At 49.3% G+C, this 12,597-nt stretch overlaps 1 protein-coding gene across 1 annotated transcript in view; it reads right to left on the bottom strand.

The window, feature by feature from the left end:
- The window catches only part of ADRB2 (adrenoceptor beta 2), a 50,079-nt gene extending 39,879 nt beyond the window's left edge, over positions 1 to 10,200 (bottom strand). The window contains exon 1 of the mRNA XM_090064614.1: positions 8,917 to 10,200. Coding sequence (XP_089920740.1) covers positions 8,917 to 10,060 — 1,144 coding nt within the window. The 5' untranslated portion in view covers positions 10,061 to 10,200. The remainder of the gene's footprint in view (positions 1 to 8,916) is intronic.
- Positions 10,201 to 12,597: the final 2,397 nt, after the last annotated feature.

Raw genomic sequence — 12,597 nt, 5'->3', positions numbered from 1 at the left:
AACAGAAAAAAATTATCAAAATTTGTGAAGCTGTAATGACTTTGGCAGCACTGATTCAACCCCTTCCCTGCTCAAGCCATGCCATGCCTCTGTAAAGCCCTACTGTTTTTCGGAAGGGGTAATGTTGAAATGTGCAGGGCATGCGAACTCTTTTCCTACCAAGAAGCTGGTCAGGGTTTTAAGTGGCATGAAGAATGCCAAATGTATTTACATTGCCACACTCTGGGCTCGGTTTCTGGATGGCTTTTTTCATTTTTTTCTCATTCTTTCACTGTCGTGATGAGTGTTTTGAACAGCGAGAACTTTTATAGCCATCAGGATGCAGGCCAGAAAACTATCAAGCTTTCCCAAAAGCCCCTTGAGGTTGCTCCAGTCCCTTAAAGGAGCTGTCAACTCATTAAAGATACAACTGGAAAGGATCTAACAAGGACCCCGATGGTCCCTCCCTGAACATGCAGGACTGTCCTCAAGGGCACATGTTGTGATCTAGCAGGTGTTTCTCTGATGGCTCACTGGAATATCAGCACTGAAAACTAGCAACAAAAGATTTTAAAAAGCTGTTGATAAATACTTGACAGCACTTCTTAAGCAGTCCTGTTCCATGGCACATGTACAGGATTCATTCAAGACAGTGCTGCAGTGCTTGCAAAATGAACTGTCAGAAGAGCAAAAGGGTTGTTTGAAAGCCGTTTAGACTGATGGCCCTGAACTCTGAGATAAGACAATGAGAGAGCTCAGCTCTTTATAGGATCAGGCCTCAGGAGATGAAGGCCTTTTGCAGGCTCCGCAAGGTTTTTCAAGCCTGTGCACTAACACGTGAATGGGGCTTTTTTCAAGCCCTGGAAAGTCCACTGGAAAAGCCTGAGAGAACATGGGGAAAAATAGTTGGCCAAGACCACAGTAAAAGAACTTTTAAACAAGGACGCTTGAACAGAAGCAATACCATAAATACTCTTTATTTAAACACACATGGCAAACAATAGGGCCTGCAATAAATACTCCAACTTCGACCATACACATTTTCATAGATATGAATCTTTATAGAACTGCCTAGAAAAACAAAAATAACTGTACATTTGACTTATATCTATTTATTTATATTTTTGTGCAAAAAATGACCTTATGTAGGACAGTAAACAAGAAACATTTCCCGAAACACTCTTGCTGGTGTCAGCAATATTGCACAGAAATTCACATGTCCGCTCCTGGCTTTGGAGAGGTAAGAAGACTGAAGGAAAGGTGTCATTATGGCAACAGAGGAATGATACATTCATATTTATGTTAAAGAGCTCTTAAGAACTTGAAGCCTCCTAAAATATTTGTGCCTAATTCATCTCTCCATTACACTGTGATTCCAGCTAATGGAGGGGTGAATCTGGGTTTCATGTTGGAGTCTTATGGATAGGCCCAGCTAACACTATGGATGAGGGATGGACCAGCAGGTTATACAAGTAGCCTGTGGCTGCCCCCCTCTCTACAACAGACATGTGATCCATGCAGAACTCTAGCTGTCAGCATGGAGTGTGCTATATTCATCTAAACTGCTTTGCTGATACCTGTTGGAGCACCTCTCCATTGAAGATTAGCTTGGCTGTAATCGGCTCTATATTCTACCATCATGGGCCCCAATCCTATAGCCACTGGTAGCACAAGTGAACTGCTGTGCCCTTCTGGAACTCAGGTTGTCTTCAACCTGGTTCCACCTGAGCAAAGCACTATGCTATCAGCTGCAGGCTTGGGGGCTTAAGCTATTGCCATAGGGCTTCTGGCAAGCTGCAATGCTGGGCCATAACTTAATCATCCTGCTTTGCAGTATCACAGGAAATAGCTAGTACTGTGGACTTCCTCCCTCCCATCCTGCTCCTAAAGGATGGATATGGGGAGAACAGGGTCTAACCAACCTATTTGCAAAACAAGTGTGAGTTCACAGGAAGCACCGTGCATCTGTCGCAAACAGGTTTGTCTGAAGTGGGGGAAAAGAGTTAAGGATAAAGCTCATTTTGAAAATATTGTCAATGAGAAAACAACAATGGTATGGAACATCAGTGTGGATAGGTGCATTAGCACAGACAGCAGAGATCTTCAGTGAGAAAGGGACCGTTCCATGCTCACAAAATACTAAGCAGTGCCTGGGCTCTTGCATGGGAGCTAGAGTAACCAAACAGTAAATGTCTGTGGGTCTAATTTATGAATACCCTATAAACCACAACATAATGTTTAAATGAACATGTGGCCGCTTATATCTGCCTCTGACAGGTTCACTATCCAAAGCCTAGTTTTTCAGAAAAGCTCAGAACCATTTAGGCATCAGACTAAGAATTATTTGATATCTGGCCCTAGGCACATGCACTGAAACATCACTGATGTTTACTGGGTTTACAGGGGAGATAGGCTGGAAAGGGCATTTTGCCCCATATATATCAGAGGTTGATAACTTGCTCCAGAAACCCTTTTTTTCTTCCCTGTTTCAGTGGGATAACAGTTTTCTTTACACTGGTGGTTCTTTGCTCTGAACAGCAAACAAGAGACCAATCAAAATAAACAGTGGACAGAGCTTGCTGCCAAAAGAATGAACCGAAATCACGGAAGCTAATCTTGTCAGAAAATGGATTAGCTACGCTGGGGAAAAGAAGCAAGCATAACAAGTGGAGAGAAAAGGTGAATGGGAGAGATGCAGCAAGAAAGAGAGAGAGAAACAAAGTCTGGCCGTCTTAGCAGCATGGGTGCCTCTAGCCCATGTAGTTAGGACAGCTGTAACACAGGTAGGGAGGGAGATGCTTTCAAGGGGATTTCAGCATTCTGTTGACTCCTGGCTGACACACTCCAAATTGGAGGGATCATGCAATGACAAAAATATCTCCCTTCTAGTAAGCAAATAAATAAATAACACCTTTTAAAAAGTGCAAAGGCCCATGACTTGAGGGAGCTGAGGAGCACAGCATGTTCTGGCTCCCCCCACTCACTCTCTGTCTAGAGAGGCAGAGGCTCCTTCCTGTTTCTTCAATTTTTTTTTTTTTATTAAGCTCAGCCTGTTCCCAAGCATTTCTGGGTATATAGATTGCCATACACGATTACTGGCATCTCAGTCACTCACACTTTGGGTCCATAAGAATCTTGCTAGCTTGCAGCCTTTGCTTACCCTTATATATCTGCCCATACACAGACTTCAATATCACATTACAGTATAATAACATTCACTGACAAGCAGCTCCTCTCATTAGTAGTTTCCTATAGCAATCAGCGGTCAGAAAATTGGCTAAGTTCTGTCAGTCTGTGTCATATGTTCAGAACAAAGAAAGCAGAGCAAAGATAGCAAGATGCTATAGAAACCTGTGCTGGGCATGAAATAAATCCAGTGTAGGCAGAATCAGACTCTGAATAAGAGGTGCTGAAGCCTGCATCTGAACCAGAATTACTCGAGGATTTAGAACAGGGCTAACAGTATTTTAAAAGAGCAGTGAGCCAAATGCATTACTGAGAGTCTGGATTAGCCTGTTTCTAATATGTTAACAGTGCCCACTGCACTTCAATGATAATCTAAAAGTGCAGTGAGTTTCAATTCATTTTTGGAGACCCAGAGCCTGCAGAATGCAGAAGCCCTCCGGGAATGTCTCCTGAGGCAAGACTTGACACAGTGTAGCAACTCTTAAATGCTATACCTATTTGAAGGGTGAAGCAAAGAGTTATCACTGGAAAATGTTAGCTGCCAAAGGTAAAAAATGACTTGGGGATCTACAGCTAGGATGCTATTTTGTGATGAGGCAAAGCAGGAACTACAACACTGAACTAGACTGAATGATTTAAAAAAATACTTTTTTTTCCTCAAAGTGCAAAAGGTAATGGATGTAGTGGCCACTATGATATCTATTTACAAGTAACTGTACATATCATTACACAAGGAGTCAAGATTCTCCAGTTTCTTCCAAGTCAGTTTCACTGACTTTGCAGGGATTAGGCAAGGTATAAATCAGCAGCACAGCACGTAGCCTTAGATGGGTTCAGTGGAGTGAATGCAATGTGGTGTTTCATTTGAGTAAAGGAGGGGTTTGGTAGGACTTTTTCCCACTAGAGAAAATAGGACTGTGTATTTTATTGTGGATATAACACACTCTTGAGTTAGACCCTTTGTTGGTGAAACTAGTAATCGCTGAAATCACTTTACAGAGCTGGAGAGTTGGCTCAAACACTCTGGTTATATATACCTATTTCAGTCTTGTCTAGGTTGTTTGGTTCTTCATTACAAAATTACCACACAAGAGATCTTCTTTTCTAGCCATTATTTTAATCTTTGTGTGGTAGTTACCATGAAGGCCTGTTTATTGTGTGTGTTGTATGGTGGCTGACTGATTTCACAGCACTCTTTCTTTTTGTGCTTTTAAATATGATATGTCTTTGGAAGGCCACCAAAGTTTAATGGGCCTAATTCCAAAGTGAGATTTTGACTGCGTAAGACCAGAGTAATATCTAAGTAAGCACCTGAGGATTAGCTTCATTTTTTCTGTGGATTTCAGAAGGAACTGTTAAGTATTACCTTCAACTTCTAGGGCTCTCAGCAGTTCGCAACCCCCTAGTTGTTTTGCTACTGTTGCTTTAGAAAAAAGACATGCAATCTGCAGCAATTGTAAGTGGACCTGCGTGAATCATCTTGGCTCATCCGAACTGTGTGCCCACATCACATTATCTAGGTCTCCTTCCCAGCCTTATAGTGAATAATCTATTGCTACTTCATCTTTCCACAGTCTAGTGCTTTGAACCTCAATGTTGTTCTGAAATAAACTACTTTGCATCTTTGGCTATACAGAGCAACAGCATTTGAAATTTGAGTGTAAGATGCCATATAAATGTGGTAGCTGTTTGGGTGCCACCTACCACAATGGCATCCTCATTTGTGACTAGAGCTCCTATATCCAACTGTCATGCAAACAGGAACAAACAATAATAATAGCAATATATGAACAGCACTGTAATACTGGTATATTTATTTGTACTGAGGGTCAGATTTTGCTCCCATGAAAGTCTGTGTGAATTTGGTTAACTGGGCCCTTGCTAAAGAGAAAGCTAACTTCCATTTATGAGAGCTGATGCCATTTTCCCCCTACTAGCTCATTCAGTCTTTTAAGGCCCCTCCAACTGGTAATATCCTCTATGCCACATATACATATAATTCTATTCATGGGTGTATAATCATACACATTATATATTATAGCATATGTTATTATAGTCAATTATACTGCAAGCAACTTGTTGTTGCTATTATGAAACTAAGAACATGGGCAAGGAGATCAGTTGTCACTACTGGGAAGTTAATTTTCACTTCCTCTAGGGTGCTATGTAATAGTAATATCCACACTTGCTGATGTAGACAATTCAGCATGTATGTGATGAATATGTGTGTTTACTTGCACATTCTGTACTGTACATTGGTGTCCTGTATCCAATTCCTTGTACTGTACGAAACAAGCTTCATTAACAAACAGCGCCTGATTCCCTGCGTTCCTAAGTCTTGCGCTGTGTCAGGTTTCATTTTGCTAGGACAGCCTGTTAATGTTTATCTTCAGAGATAATGTTTTTGTAGACCCAATGACTTCTTCAGCAGCAGTTGCATACTCCAAAACGTCACCACTCTATATGTTTGCTTGAGCTGCTTTAAAATTTAAAAACTGAATACAGGAATTAAATTGTACATGGGATCTACTTATGACCTTACATTGACAGCAGAGGGAGATGCACCAGGCAAAATCCTTAAAGCAAACCCTGCTCTCTGCTTGGTGCTAGGGGGCGGCCAATGATCATAGACCAACCTGAACACCCTGAAACTCACCACACATAGGATATTAATAGATAATGGATGAGGAAAATGCTCTCTCAGGACATATTCCCTTTTTCTGCATCTACTTTGGGCTTGGTCCTACAGTCCTGATTCAGGACAGCTAGTCATGCACTCATTCTTTTTGCAGTGGAACAGAAGGATGAACCTCAATCTATTTCTTTTTCTCAGCCACTCTTCCTAAGTGATCAGAGCACATTGCTGTAGAGAGGAGGAAATGGAAATTTCAACATGTCCTTCCCTAAAAGCCAAAGCTTTATGTCTACATGAGCCTGTATAGTTCAGACTGGTTCTGAGATTCATTCACTACTGCCTGCGCTTCGTACCATCGTTTCTGTCTGTGTGGAGTAATTACAAGGGGGTGTAAAGCATTATTAGACTGGGATGGTAGTACTGACCTTCATTTATACTGGTGCAGATAACGACCCAAAGTGCAGGACAATGGCAAACTGGCCTCTAAGAGCCAAAATGGGTGATGACTGGTTATTTTCATGTTTCTCCATATTGGAATGTGCCGTGCGTTTTAAAGAAATGCCAGGCATCTTTTGTATGAATTCTGTTGCCATCATTTTATATTCCACTTGCTACATTTTTAAAGGAGACTTGACTAATACACATGAGAGCTCCTTAGCTTTCCATGCACACACATGCTTTAGAGGAGCCCAAGTCAGTATTTTCAGTGGCCAAAAAGATATGAGCCAGTGACACTGCTTTTAGCATGCAGATGGTAGGCATAGTGCGGACACGTTGTGCAGAGCAGTGCAACCGCCCAAGTGCTGGGACTGCAATGATCTGTCTGTAGAAACTCACACTCCCTTGTGTCACATGGGGCCTACTTTCTCTCTTATAACCTTGTCCCATAAAGACAACAGCAAACCTGCAGAAGACAGGATGTCAGTATCTATTGCCCAAGTCTCCAATCTCCTGTAACACCAAAGATGCTGCAAGTCTTTCCTTTGGTTACAACAGCTCTTCCCTTCTCCCCACCCTCCAAGTGCAGGAAACGTTGCCAAAAAGCTTCCCCAGGCATTTTGTTCTCCAATAGGGCTTTTCTATTACCTCAATAACTGCTTTGCTCACTGCACAATTTAATTCCCAAATTGACTGTGCACAAAGTTGACAAGATTAAGGAGACAATTGAAAAAAGGGCAACAGAGCTGCTTGTTCTGCCCAGCTGTTGAACAAGATGGTTGGAGAGAGGTGAGAAAGTAGGGCATGTTTTGGCAGAGCAATGTACACAAGGGAAACTCACCAAAGACTTAGTGTGGCCAGGGGAGGTTTCCCCCATTATGGTCCCAGCCAGGTAGTGTGTGGGTCACATGGACACTACCTGGGGTATCCATCCATTGCATCTGGCTTGCAGCTGTCAGATCAAACCACAGCCCTAGTCTGAATAGGAGCCACCTGCAGATTTCTGATGGAGGTGCACACAGCTTGGCCCCTGCAGGCCAGCTCTCCCAGTGACAGTCTCTGTAGCTGTCCTCACTGGACATGGTAAAGCCTAGGATGATCTTAGCCCTAGCAGCTGCTGAGTGCCCAGGAAGCTATTGAGAAACTACCCTGTGTCCCAGAAGTAAGGCAGTGCAATAAGAACAAAGGGAGAAGATAACCTGCGCTCTGCAGCAGCTGCTCGTCTGACTGTGCAGCAAGTGGTCCCTCTTCAATCCACTGGCAATACCCCTGAGAATCGCAGCACTGGATGCTCTGGGGAGAGAGTTTTGTCCTTCCAGCCCCTTGGCAGCAGCATTGAGCTGACTGCCAGCCCCATCCCTGGTATTTTGTTCACTCCTGCTTGACATTTCCTCCCCACGGTAGGATTCCTAGGAGCCCCTCGGGCCTGGGCACCAGATTCAGAGCCCCCTGCCCTCAGCAGGATGCGGGCAGTGAGCAGGGGCTGCCTACTCAAGCCAGACAGACAGCCGGGGGAAGGTCCCTGGCCCAGGCGGGGGGCACTAGTGAACCAGCAGAGCAGCAACACGGGAACGGCCCAGGAGCCAGGGGCAGGCTGACACCCCGCTGCGCTCCCCCCTCTTTGCAGCCCTTCAAAGCACGAGGGATCGCTGATTGCTCCCTGCCACCGCGGATCCGAGAAGGGCCCGTGTCGCTGCTCTCTCCCGCCTCCCCCCGCACCTGTCCGCCCGCGTCTGAGCATCAGCTTCCCTCTGACAGCCCCCGGCCCGCCGCCCGCGGCGCGCCCCCGCCGGGCTGGGCCAGGGCCGGGAGCCGAGATGCGGGGCTTCAAGAGCTGGCAGGAGGGGAGAGGAAAGACCCGAGGGGCTGCGGGCTTCGGGCCGCCCTGGCAGTGCTGGTCGCGATGCACGTCTGTACACCGTGTCCTGCCAGCCCCGCCGCGCGGCCCAGCCGAGGGGAACTAAGCACCCAAACCCCTCGTCACGTGTTCAGCGCAGCCGGAGCCACGGCCGTGGCTGTCGGAAGCCTTCGGCCCCCCGCGCCCTCGGCCAGGCCGTGGGAGGCCGGAAAGACGCCTGCAACCGGGCCAGCGCTGCCCCCTCCCGGAGCCCGCGGGGGAGGCGTGCAGCACCCCCCGGCCCTCCCCCGGCTGATCTGCCCGGCGCGGGCGCGGGTCGGAAGCGCGCCGGAAAAGCGTCGCTTAACAACAAGTTGTCCGCCCAACTTTCTACAGGTGCCCGCGGCTGAGAGCATCCGCAGCGCTGGGGGGGGGAGGGGAGGGGCAGGCTTCCGACCCGAGCCCTCTCCCGCCGATGCCCAGCCCCCGAGAGGAGGCAGCTCCGCGGTTCAGGCCACGGTGAAGACGAAGATGATGATGGTGGTGACGGTTCTAACCAGAGCTCTGAGGTAGATCAACACAGGGACAAGGACACCACAAAAGTCACCCGCTCCTCCCGGGACGAGCCTGCCACACAGGCTGAAAATAACCCCCCGGCGCGCCTATAAATAGGTCCTTGCTACAGCGGTTGTGCATCCGCGCACCCCGGGCAGGCACCTCCCGGCCGTCCTCTGGCCGCCGCGTGCCCTTTCGCCCCTAAGGAAGGCCGAGCCCTACAACACGGAGAGCTGGGTGCTCGGGTTGCCCCCCGGGGGCTCGGGGCGACCACTGGGCACAGTACCTTGACAGTGCAACAAGCCTCCTCGGGCCGCGCCGGCACCTCCCTCGCACAGCAGCTCGCAAGTCTTATCCGGCCCCGCGGGGTAGCCGTTGTCGTCCTCGTGGAAGTCGCTCCTGCCGTTGCTGTTGGAGTAGCCGTTGGCGTAGAGCTTGAGGGCGGAGCGGCGCAGGCACAGCAGCTCCTGGAAGGCGAACCTGAAGTCCGGGCTGCGGCAGTAGATGAGCGGGTTGAAGGCGGAATTGACGTAGCCCAGCCAGTTGAGGAGCATGTACAGGTACTTGGGGATGATGTCGTCCTGGATGACGTGCACGATGTTGACGATGAAGAAGGGCAGCCAGCACAGCGTGAAGGTGCCCATGATGATGCCCAGGGTCTTCAGGGCTTTGTGCTCCTTGAGGCAGAACTTGGAGGCGCGCCGGCCCGGCCGGCCGTTGTGCTCGGGCTGCTGCCCGCCCTGGACGTGGAACTGGTCGATCTTCTTCAGCTGCTGCTTGGCCACCTGGAAGACCCGGGCGTACACGAAGACCATGACCACCAAGGGCAGGTAGAAGGAGATGATGGAGGAGGCGATGGCGTAGGCCTGGTTGGTGAAGAAGTCGCAGCACGTGGCCTCCTCGTAGCAGGCCCGGGCCTCCGGGCCGTCCGCCCAGTACCAGTGCATGTGGATGGGCAGGAAGGAGGTGAGCGCCGACACGAGCCACACCACGAGGATGACCACGCGGGCCTTGCCCTTGGTCAGCAGGCTCTGGTACTTGAAGGGCGAGGTGATGGCGAAGTAGCGGTCCACGGCGATGACGCACAGGGTCTCGATGCTGGCCGTCACGCACAGCACGTCCAGCGACGTCCAGAACTCGCACCAGAAGTTGCCGAACTGCCACATCCGCAGCATGATGTGGCTGGCGCCGAAGGGCACCACGGCCAGCCCCATCACCAGGTCGGCGCAGGCCAGCGACGTGATGAAGCAGTTGGTGACCGTCTGCAGGCGCTGGAAGCGCGCGATGGCCGTGATCACCAGCATGTTGCCGAAGACGATGGCCAGCACGATGAACGACATGAGCACGCCCATGCCCACCATCCACACGTCCCCCGACAGCGTGGTATTGTTCGCGCTCTCCAGCCCGCTGGCGTTCCGCGCCGCGGCCATGGCTCCCCGCTGCCGCCGGGCTCCGGCCAGGCCAGCCGCAGCCCCAGCCCCAGCCCCAGCCCAGCCCCGCCGCCCGCCCCGTCCGGGCAGCAGCCAAGTGTCCCGAGCCCGTTATGTGCCAGGCAGCTTATAGAACAGCCGGGCGTGACATCACAAAGGGCGCAGCCAATGGGCGGCCGGCGGGACACGCAAGCCGACTCGAGCGTTCTGAGCGGGGACCGCGGCGCGGCGCCCGCTGTTCCGCGCGGGACCCGCTCCGCGCAGAGCTCCCGCTACGGCGCCGCCGCTGCGCCCGGCGGGGCGGGGCGGGGCGGGGCGGATCGCTGCTGCCGGCCGCGTCTCAGATCCGCAGCTGCTGCCTGGAGCGGGATGGGCGCGATCACCTCCCCTGCGGGCTCGGGCGGAGGCGAGCGCTCGACTCAGCCCGGGGCTCCCGATCTGCTCGGGACCCCTCAGCCGGGGAGCGGTGACGGCTGCCCCTTCCCTCCCTGCGCCCTGGGACCGTCTCTGACGGCTCGACCCAGGCGCCAGGTGCAGCGGAGCGCGGCGCAGCTTCCTCCTCGGGCCAGCCGGGTGGCGCGGGTAGATCGAGTTCGTCTAGTGCAGCCTTGAGCCGGCCACACCCTCCCTTTTAACTGCAGCACATGATCCCTGGAATCGGATCAGAAAGTGAGTGTAAACTTCCTTCTTCAGGAGGAAAGTGGAGGCTAAATGAAATGCTTGGCTTCGGGACTGGACAAATAATCAGGAGCCCCACAAGAAGAAGACAGGCGCAGAACCTGCCCTCCCCCTCCCTCCAGCTCCCCCAGAAATCAGGACCCTTCTCCGAAAGTCCCACTGATTTCAGTGTGACCCCTCCCAAGGTGAGGGAGAGCTCATATGGGCCCCTTCAGTATTGTGCAATTCCTGCTTTAGAAGCATGTGCAGAGATCCAGTGTACAAGGATGCTGCAGCTCCCAGGGCTGGTAAGACCAAGATGGGATCTGCAGTGCCCACCCCCCTCCCTCCCTCCCTCCCCAGCAGTTTTGCCAAATGAGCAGGTGGCTTAGACTGAATGCTGACAGAAGTGTATGGAGGATTCAAGAAAGGTGAGGCCAATATCTCAGCCAGTTGTTTGGGTAAGGGCGGGTGTTCTGATAGAGTCTCCAGACACTTAAGGAGCCATGTAGCCTTTTTAATTTACTGTAGAGCAATTGAGCTCATCCTGAGGTCACTAATGGTAATAGAAGGACCTGATCTTTCCTTAGCTTGTGCTGTGATGTACAATTTCTGGTGAGCATAAGGAGAACTTTTGACTCTTGAAAAGTTTCGAGGAGAAGAAGGGTGTACTTGGTAGCCGTTTTGGTCTGAGACAAAAAGACATACAAAAAACTAGAACTCTTGGTTCCAAAATGATACCTTTTATTAGACCAACTGGAAAATGGCAAGAAAAAGGACGGTTTTCTTGCCATTTTCCAGTTGGTCTAATAAAAGGTATCGTTTTGGAACCAAGAGTTCTAGGTTTTTTTTTTAAGTCAGGGAGAAGAAGGCATTTTTATGGACTTTTGTTACCTAATAGCATCTGTTTTTAGGCGTTTTTTTTCCCCAGACCAGACTTTGTAATACAGGTTGTACCTGCCTTATCTGCCTGTACGTTAGATTTTCAAAAGACCTTAAATTAGAAGTTAAACTTTTAATTTATATAACTCGTGGTGTGTTCATGGGGTCAGTTGCCTTTTCTCTAATCAGCCTGAAAGCATTGTTGTCCACACACAGCTGTTAACAATTACAGCAGTGACCCAACCACAGTAAAATATGGCCCTGACACAATGTACTCAGTGATTTCCTGAGTATTCAGGACACCAATGCTACTAGGAATATTTGTGATCATATAACTCCAGTGCACTCTGCTTCACCATGCTGAAGCCAGACATAGTTAATCTGTTCATTTAACTTTTAGAAGTATTTTCCCCAGAAGCAAAGAATCAGCTAACTAGGGGATAAAGATGGTGCCAAGCTTCTTGTAGCCTAAGTGAACAGAATGCTGCTGCTTTATGTTTCATTTTTGCTGCTTTTTTTAGAATACAACCATACTGTCTCAGCCCTGCATTTTTCATAGCTAAATTAAATTTCATGCAAGGCATGAGGTCTTTTGGGCTTGTCTTCCAGGTCTCAGGGCTGTGATTTGCATGGTCATTAAAGATCCAAGGGGGCAGAAAGGATTCACGGTTGTGTCACAGCCCAAAATTTTTTTCTGTCCACAGCCATGCTATGTATCCATTATCTGTGGCTGCGTGGTGGTGATGCTGTTGGTATATGCATGCTCTTAGACACAAAAGCAGTCCCTTCCTCACAAACGGCCCCAATGATGTCATCCACTGAACTAGCATATGAAGGACTGCAAGTATTTGCAGCATCAGGTACAGGGTTTGTTCAGCTTTTTAGATGAAAGGTGACAGGGAAATGCAAGTATTGTTATGACTAAAGTGGACCAGAGGCAGAGGGCTTCTGATTGATCTTCAGATTTCTGAAGGATTATTAATGTTGAATCGCACTCT

Source organism: Crocodylus siamensis, chromosome 10 (genome assembly GCF_052110815.1).
Source record: "Crocodylus siamensis isolate JL-2025a chromosome 10, ASM5211081v1, whole genome shotgun sequence".
NCBI classification, from domain to species: Eukaryota; Metazoa; Chordata; order Crocodylia; family Crocodylidae; genus Crocodylus; species Crocodylus siamensis.
The sequence above is the reverse complement of the archived record's forward strand: the minus strand, read 5'-3'. Positions and strand labels throughout refer to the sequence as shown.